The 10,000-nt window shown below is 39.2% G+C and overlaps 1 protein-coding gene across 1 annotated transcript in view; it reads right to left on the reverse strand.

Moving 5' to 3' along the window:
• The window catches only part of LOC143034148 (tachykinin-like peptides receptor 99D), a 74,907-nt gene that overhangs the window by 34,098 nt on the left and 30,809 nt on the right, over nucleotides 1-10,000 (reverse strand). Inside the window, exon 3 of the mRNA XM_076200093.1 lies at nucleotides 2,876-2,959. Within this exon, the coding sequence (XP_076056208.1) occupies nucleotides 2,876-2,959 (84 nt within the window). The remainder of the gene's footprint in view (nucleotides 1-2,875; nucleotides 2,960-10,000) is intronic.

Here is a 10,000-nt window from a genome sequence, read left to right on the forward strand (position 1 = left end):
ATATATATATATACATACATACACTACCAGGGTAGTAACCCGAAAGTTTTCACCATAGATTACCAACACACCCTCCTGACCACAAAAATTATGAAAAAGAAATAATAATGATAATGATAAGAATAATGATAAGAATAATGATGATGGTAATGATGATGATAATGATGATGGTAATGATGATGGTAATGATGATGGTAATGATGATGGTAGTGGTTATTGTAGTGATGATGGTAGTGATGATGGTAGTGGTTATGGTAGTGATGATGGTAGTGATGATGGTAGTGATGATGGTAGTGATGATGGTAATGATGATGGTAATGATGATGGTAATGATGATGGTAATGATGATGGTAATGATGATGGTAATGATGATGGTAATGATGATGGTAATGATGATGGTAATGATGATGGTAATGATGATGGTAATGATGATGGTAATGATGATGGTAATGATGATGGTAATGATGATGGTAATGATGATGGTAATGATGATGGTAATGATGATGGTAATGATGATGGTAATGATGATGGTAATGATGATGGTAATGATGATGGTAATGATGATGGTAATGATGATGGTAATGATGATGGTAATGATGATGGTAATGATGATGGTAATGATGATGGTAATGATGATGGTAATGATGATGGTAATGATGATGGTAATGATGATGGTAATGATGATAGTAATGATGATAGCAATAATAATAATGATAGCAATAATAATAATGATAGCAATAATGATAATCATTGTCAATGATAATAATGATAATAATAATAATAATAATAATAATAATAATAATAATAATAATAATAATAATAATAATAATAATAATAATGATAATAACGATAATAACGATAATAACAATAACAACAATAACAACAATAACAACAATAATAATAACAATAATAGCAATAATAATAATGACAATAATAGCTATAATAATAATGACAATAATAATATTAATGATAATAATAATAACAATAATAATAACAATAACAATAACAATAACAATAATAATAATAATAATAATAATAATAATAATGTCTTACAAGCAGAATTTTACATTATCAAATATTGGTAGTCCTCTTTATAGAAGAGGAGACTCCGAGACAGACCCCTCTATCTAGGGATTTGCTCTCCGGGTCCACCATCTGCTGATGTCACATCCCACGGAATGCCACCTGTCATGTGACCATCCCACATCTCTTTGAAACTCCCCCTTCCCGTTTTCTATGCTACATACTGTTGTCACGTTATATTCATATAATTTGATCATGTAGCTCGCGAAACGTGACTTCAAAAGAAAACATTCCACCGTGTTTTACTGTGTTTTTGATATATGTATTTTACTGATATATGTATTTTTGCTGCAGTTTGCAGCAAAATAGAAAAAAAATCGAGTGAGGTAATAAATGTAGAAACAGCGATATTTGTCAATACATACACGCACGCACGCACGCACACACACACACACACACACACACACACACATACACACACACACACACACACACACACACACACACACACACACACACACACACACACACACACACACACACACTTCCACTGCTCGACGATGCGTTGGTACTTTTATCAAACGCTAATTTAGTGATCCGAGTTTGAGTCCCGCCCATACCCCCCCAAAAAAAAAATAATAATAATAATAATAAAAAATAAAATAAGATAAAGCATTGCCGCTCTTACATTGCAATCCGTCACTCCATCTCTGATGGATAAGGAGTTCGATGTATGTCTGAACTCTCATCCGGGATCGTAACAGCTTTAGATCACGAGTCCAACACGTGATCAAAGGGTTTGCAAAGACGCAACAGACAAATAACTGATCCCCCTTAAAGACTTGAAAAATTCACAAACACTGCAAACCGTTACTGTCTTCTTTGAGCATAGTGATGGTGTGTGTGTGTGTGTGTGTGTGTGTGTGTGTGTGTGTGTGTGTGTGTGTGTGTGTGTGTGTGTGTGTGTGTGTGTGTGTGTGTGTGTGTGTGTGTGTGTGTGTGTGTGTGGTTCATCGTGGTCTTGGACTCATGATCGACAGTTATTTCCCTCCCGGAAGAGGGCTCAGAACTCATATATGACCGATCTATGTGTAATGCTGTGACCTTACACGCACACACATACCCAACTCCTCGCCCACGAGAGTTGGAGTAACGACACGCAGCGCAGCGATACTTAAATGATTTCAGCCTTGGGTGGGATTCGAACCCGGACCCCCGTAGTGGTGGTCGGAAACTCTACCACCCCGCCATCGAGTCGTGTGTTAGTGTGTGTGTGTGTGTGTGTGTGTGTGTGTGTGTGTGTGTGTGTGTGTGTGTGTGTGTGTAAAGTCACAGAACCCACAGATCGGCTTATACGCATGAGCTCTAAACTCTCATCCGGGAGACTATCAACCATCGATCGCGAGTCAAGCACGCGCCTCAAGACCATGGTGGATCACACACACACGCACGCACACACACACACACACATGCACACACACATACACACACACACACACACATACACACACACACGTACACACACACACGCACGCACGCACACACACACACACACACACACACACACACACACACACACACAAATACACACACACACACACACACACACACACACACGTACACACGCACACACATACACACGCACACAAACACACGCACGTAAACACACGCGTGATGTGTGTGTTTGGGTGATTGTGTGCATGTGTGTGTGTGTGTGTGTGTGTTTGTGTGTGTATGTTTGTGTGTGAACAGGCATTAAGGTGCATAATTTCCCTTTCATATATGCGTTTTTGTGAAAATAACGTACATACAGCTACAGTAAAAAAACTACCATTTCTATACTACTACTTACATAAGTGTAGAGAATGAAGTAAAGATGGTAAGGCAGCCAGCACACGGCAAACATGACCACCACAACAATCATCATTTTCACCACCTGCAATGCAAGATCCTCTATCAGTCTGTGACGTGACGTCAGAAGCTACAAACCCGTTCTTACCTTGGGCAGTTGGTGTCGAACTAGCGAGCTGATGGTCGTGAGTTCGATTCCCGGGACCCGATAGAACCTGGCCGGGACGGGAGGCGACCCAAACATTGGGTTAAAAGACCTAGTGATTTCCTGCAACTGACAGGGCTTGCCCTACCAGGGGTTTCTCACTTCCCACTTTGTTGGAATGGGATGGTGAGTTTTTATATGCCAACAGCCGAACATGATCCATAGTATATGAGACTTAGGTATGGTAGTACCCTTATAATTAGGTTTTCAGTCTACGAAATGATATCAATCGACCGAAAAAATATATATATGTGTATTGTTTTGATAAATAATAGGCCCTTTTTTGTTGCCCCCCTGTAGTACAATTGCCCTCAAATAAAAACGAGAACAGTTGGTACCATTGACTGAGGCCTTTTAATCAGACACCATTTATGTGACATCAACTGGCACTCATATACATGTTTCCAAACGCTCGCAGTCAGTGTTACCAACTGTGAAGAGCTTTCACGCGCAGCAGGACGGTACCAATATGGGTGGAGTGATCATAAATCATGATAACGAGAAAAGGACAGCCCTATAAATTATATGATGGAGAAATAACGTCCATATTTTTATCGTAAAATGACAAGAAAATGGTGAGAGAATATTATAATAAAAGTATATATATACAATAACATACAAGCAAGTAGCGTTTTTATATGAGTTCAAAGATGTTTGACAAATGAAGAATCATATAAAAAATTGCGTACTCATTTTACGCCTAATGGTGGATGAATATGCAATAGAAAAACTCAGCACAGCAGTAAATTGCATTGTCGATTCACTTTAATAAAATAGCAAATGGTTGTTTCCTTGCCATTTGGCAGATGAGTGACGAAAATTCCTGACTAAATTGCAAAGATTTGCGATATTGTCCGTTCATGCAGATACTCCATTAACAATGCAATTACAAATAGATAGATAAGGTAGAATAACTAACTAAAGCATGGACGGGTTTTTCTAGCTGAATAAAATCGTCAGGCGACAGCCACACTAAAATATTAAATGAGCGGTAGTATGCTTTCAACAAAACAAATGGACACAAAAGGAAATATCAGGATATTTCAATTAGATTCTAATGAAATTTTGTATTAAATGGATAAAGTGCTTTTGGATTAAAAGTATATGAATTCAAAATACTTCTACTATCGAGCAGGATATTCTAACACTGGAAAAATGAAGGATTACAAAGGATTACAAAGGCGGAGCATGCCGACAGGAGACCTTTTGGTCCATAATTAGGTCGGATGCGAAAAAAATAGATAAAAATTATATTAATATAAATAATAATAAATAAAATAAATGCATAGGTATAGTTAAATTATAAACAGGTAAATAATAAAATAATGATAAAATGACATATGACTAATAATAAATGAAAATCAAGCAAATAATAATAAGTAAACAGACAAATAAACAAATAAACAATATAAAATAAATGGCAGTCATTACAACATCTTGCTTAGGTTTTTATCTAAACGAATCTTAAAGCTTCGAACTGAACTACATTGCACTGTCACTGCAGGAAGTTTATTCCATTCATTAAATACACGGTTGGCGAAGTTGTTTCTACCCACTTCCAAATTAAATCTATTTCCCGACAGTTTGAGACCATTATTTCTTGTCGGATTCTCATTTAGTGTGAACATTTTGTCACTATATGATGTTGTCAATTCCCTTTAGAATCTTAAAGACCTGTATCAAGTCCCCTCTGAGTCTACGCTTTTTTAGGGAAAACAGATTTAATGTTTTAGTCGATTTTGGGGGCAATATTCGGCTGGAGTATATAAGATGTTGATTTTTCTCCATTTGTATGTACTCTGAAGTCCTTATTAGGACGAAACATCAGTAATAAAACTCCAACAGTTCTCTGTGTTTACCTCACCACCCTACCACTGGTCTTACATACATTGAAAGAGCCTCAATGCCTTAACCAAGTGCTTGGTAAGTATAGGTTGACGCACTACTAAGTAACAACACTCCAGCAGTTCTCTGTGTTTACCTCACCACCCTACTACTCATCTGTCTTACATACATTGAAAGACCCTCATTGCCCTGATCAAGTGCTTGGTAAGCATAGGTTGACGCACTGAGTGTCGAGAATAGACAGAGTTGGGTGATGTCATCTGTATCACGTGACTACCGAAATCCTTTGTGGGATTCAAGCGTGTGCGTCTGCTACGCGAGGGCCTCAGTAGTAGTAGTAGTAGTTGTAGTAGTAGTAGAAGTAGTAGTAGTAGTAGTAGTAGTAGTAGTAGTAGTAGTAGTAGTTGTAGTAGTAGTAGTAGTGGTGGTGGTGGTGGTGGTGGTGGTGCTGGTGATAGTGGTAGTAGTAGTGGCGGTGGTAGTAGTGGTAGTAGTAGTAGTAGTAGTAGTAGTAGTAGTAGTAGTAGTAGTAGTAGTAGTAGTCGTCGTCGTCGTCGTCGTCGTCGTCGTCGTCGTCGTCGTCGTCGTCCTCCTCCTCCTCCACTGGGGGCATACACCAGGGAGCGTGTTGCTTCACGGTCTCTCCGAGCAAGCTCCCATGCAGATACCCAACCTTTATCATTCCAGACAAGTCTCGACTGGTTCGATCATCTTGCCCCCAACCATGAATTCTGAGGTCGTCCCCCTTCTTCGTCTCTTCCATCGAGGGTTCTCTCTTGTGGAGACAGGAACCCTGTGAAACCTCAGTTCTTGTCCTGTTAATCATCTTTACAGTATGGATACATCCCCTTTTAATTGAGATGTTTCCTACATGGTTTAACCCACGAGAGCATAGAGGGGTTTATCTAAACCGAAATAGTTTGATTTTAATCAGAATAAAATTCTTAAAATGGGCAATATGACTTATAGGTTGAACACCCATTCCCGTGAGAATCATCTAAACCACCTACTTGCAGGAGCAAATATATACATTTTCTTATTATTCCATATTACTTGCTACAAAACACACACTCAAAACGCTTAAAGAAATGAATCTTTTTCTTTTCAGTTGTTACTCGTTCTGTATGGCCATCCGTTTCCAAAAGCTGGAACTTTTCTTTCGGCTACCATGCTTGTTGTTGCTCATTCCCTTCATATTAGATCAGAGGTGGGGAACCTGCGGCCTTCCGGGCCATCAAGTGCGGCCTTCTGCGGCCTTTGATATACATATTATTTAAAAAATATATATTATCTATTATTTAAAAAGTATATTATTTATTATAAAAAAGGATAAAATAATTAAAAAAAAAATAACTTGTTCAGTGCGGCTTCCATGTGGGACGATGAATTGTAAGGTGGCCTTCATGCACAAAAAGGTTCCCCACCACTGTGTTAGACCTTATCAGGCCTATCAAGTTCCACGCCGCAGGTAACGATTATCGTAATTTCCATCCCTCTTGCCATCTTCTCAACTCACTATCCCATTCCTACGGGGTGGGAAGTGAGAAACCCCTGGGTTTCTTAGGCCGATAATTGGGTTGCTTCCCCGCCTGACCAGGACTGTCGGGAAGCAACAAGCACGCAGCGGGTCCCGGGAATCGAACTCATGACTACCTGGTTATGAGTTTGATACGGTGCCCATTGGGCTACCGCGGGGCCCTCGATCGCTTCCTCAAGTGAATCCCCCCCCCCCTCTTCAGGGGCCTTTGGACATTTGACCTCCATCTCATTCCTGAACGCCCCACGATTCGTCCGCCTTCTCCTTTCCATTCGTAATTCTTGTTCATAACATATCCATAAAATGACCCTTCTCTCCCGACGCTTTCCGCATAAGAAGTGGAAGGAGAAAGAAGGTGAGGGACCTACACCAGGAGACGCATAATTGCGGCCAAAGACGTCACCTTTGCCCTATTAGGACTGTTGAGGCAGATAACAGTCATTGCTGAGAATCGGATAGAAATGGGAGACTCAAACCCACAACTAAGAGAATGCGAGACCAGCATAATTCCGATTACGCCACCACTTGATTCTTTATTCAGTCCAGTTGTGTATGCACGTAGATGATTCTTACTGATCTCAATGCCGACCTTAGTTTACTTCTAATCCTACAGGTCAGCTTCCGGGCCTTGCAGTAATAAGACTATACTGGTTTTCACAGTTTTCTTCACTTTTATGGGCATTGGGGGAAATAAAAACAGTGGGCACCTCATATTGATGATCCTCAAATACTACCCAATTTCCTTCTTGGCACTATCAAAGGCCTTTTGTAATTCCAGAAAAGAAGAATAAGTATTCTTCAACATGCCACTCAAAGGCCTTCTTAAATGCAAAATCATTACAATGGGATCTTGTGGTGTACTTTTGTTCAAAACGTGGTCTTTAATACACCCTACCTAATTTAGGGGATGAGGGAAATGCTTCTGTACTTACTATAAACTGTCTAGTACCCCTTCCTTTAATCCCATTCTCTTTAAAAATCTCAACAGGCAGCCCATCACATCCTCTTGTTTCCCCCTCATCATTTGGTTTAATGCTATTTCTGTCTTGTTAAGTGTTATTTGGAAACTCTCACCATTTTTCATATCTCCTAGCTTCATTAACGTCCAGCAGCTCACTAAGATATTTTCTTTGTCTATGATCAATATTGACTGGCTTATCAATATCTTACCTTCCATATTTGTGAAACAAGTTTCCATACTTCCTTTACGGTGGCTTTCTGCTAAAGTTAAAGGGTAATATCCTGTTGCAAAATCATCTTCTAATTGTTCCTTAGTCATCATTCCAGCCTCCTTCCTTACAGATTCATATTCCTTGCTGTTTTCTTTTCATTTAAATACAGAAAGTCTTTTGTTAAACTATTGTTTCCTTAACCCCTTTAGTCTGCTAATTGAGGTTTGTTTCTTCCTTTTTGTCCCCGAGATCTTTTACTCCAAAATTTTCTTTTGCAGTGTCTTTAAAATTGTCTTAAAAACGTTATCTTAAAAGATTTGTCTTTAAACTATTCCACATACGAACCGTAGTTTCATCATCTCATATAACCACCTCATCATCATTTCTTTCGTTCATCATCTTAGTCTTTTCTCTTTTGTATTTGAACATTTTCTTTTTTGCCAGTCTTGATCAGTTTAGAGATGATCGGTCTGTGGTCTGCATCCATCGACTCTAAAGGGATACTCTTCACATACATTTCTTTTTGTCATTGCAGATTATAAAGTCCATATCACTGATCTAGAATTATAGTCCCCTTTTTTCATTGCTTTACCCGCACCAAATCCATTTTCGAGAGTTTCTGTGCGAAAAAGATGTCCATTTTTTTTCATATTCAGAGTACAAAAATCCCCAATCCTCTCTTCCTCTAAACTTCTGTTTCCTACATCAAAGGCACCAACGACATCCTCCTACACGTTCGTTCCAATCTCCTACGACAAATAATTCCACTTTTTTCGTTTCAGAGATCGATACTGCCTGTAACACTTCGCGGAACCGTTCTTCCTCTTTTGCCTTTCCTCCACCACGAGGTGCGTTTACTTGTAAAATCACAAATTTCTCTTCTTTGATCTTGATCGCAAAGCCTATTATCATATTTCTATTCATATAATATATTCTTCCTATACCTCTAGCAAGGTCCTGGTTGATCAATAGACTCATACCATGCCGCTGGCCGAGCGGATTAGAGCGTCGCTATTTGCGACGGAAGTCGAGGTGACGGTGATTCGAATCCTGCCGCGAGCGAGTTGGACCAAGGGCATGGTTCGTTAATTTCCACGCTACAAATTCCTTTGTAAGGAGCACTGCCCTAGCCTCCTGATAGGAAGGAGTTCGTGACGTTAAACCGAATTCATCATCATCATCATCATCATCATGCTGAACATAATTTCTTTCACCATGAGCAATCCTCCTACATTTTAATCTTATTCTCTGAGACCCCCAGCACGTCCCCTTTCTTCCTCTTCATCGTCTCAACAACCTTTTCTTTATCCCTCATGGGAACGAAGTTTATGATTCCCATCTGAAGAGTCCTCCTGATTTCATGCCCATTCCCATTCCTTGTCGATCCCGTTGGATGGAGCCCCAAAGCGTAGTGAGAATCTGCCATGCATTGTAAAGAGGTCATCACACTAAGCTCTTTTTCCTCCGACTTACATTTCAATAACCAGAATATGACTTCGCTTACAGATATCTAGATTTCTCGAGAACGTTTCAACAATATGTCTAACATTCGGCTTTGTTTATAAATGACGAAAAGATAGTTTGATATTTGGAGATTTGAAAAATAGAATATTGTAACCGAAGTCGTTTTTACTCAAACGAACTCTCAATTGCCGGCGTTGGTGAAGCCCGTGGAAGCCCAGTGTGATAACCCTACTGGTAGATTCTTGGGCATTTCGCAATATGTCGCTGTCAGTCACGTTACCCTGATCCTCCTCATTCCCTTGTGTTTTCATTTAATTCCATATAATTTTCTAAGAGGTAAGCGCTCTCAACATACCTAGATAAATTTAGATAGTATTCTATCTATCTACACACCAAGGTTTTTTTCCCCCTTATAAAGGAGGTAGCCAAATCAAAAGGAACGTACCACTCTCCCACCCATTTCACTCCCACACATTCTATCCCCATCTACCACGTTGATGGTATTAGTGGTTGTATAATTTATCAGTATTGATTAAAAGGCATGTTTGTAATATTTGTTCACTTTGAATTGCTCCTTATTTTTCATTAACTTTGTGACTGCAATTTGGATAATTTATGTATATTCTTGACTGCCCCCGGGTGATTCTTTAGCAGAAGAAAAAAAAATTCTCCTCCTGGTCTTCAGCATGATTACTTAGTACACAGGTGAAATGTGGTTTGATAGTTATCAAGACTAATACAAAACGGTCCATCATATACGACCAGAACATAAGAAAAGATTTCCCCTATCTAAAAAAAAAAAAAAAAAGAAGAAGAAAAAAATCTCATAAAGACGAGGTCTGCAAACCTGAATTCCTCTGGAGACCAGAAAGTTTCCCGAAGAGTTGAGGGAATTCTTAAAAG

Source organism: Oratosquilla oratoria, chromosome 17, assembly GCF_046742065.1.
Source record: "Oratosquilla oratoria isolate Oo_2021 chromosome 17, ASM4674206v1, whole genome shotgun sequence".
Classification (NCBI taxonomy): Eukaryota; Metazoa; Arthropoda; class Malacostraca; order Stomatopoda; family Squillidae; genus Oratosquilla; species Oratosquilla oratoria.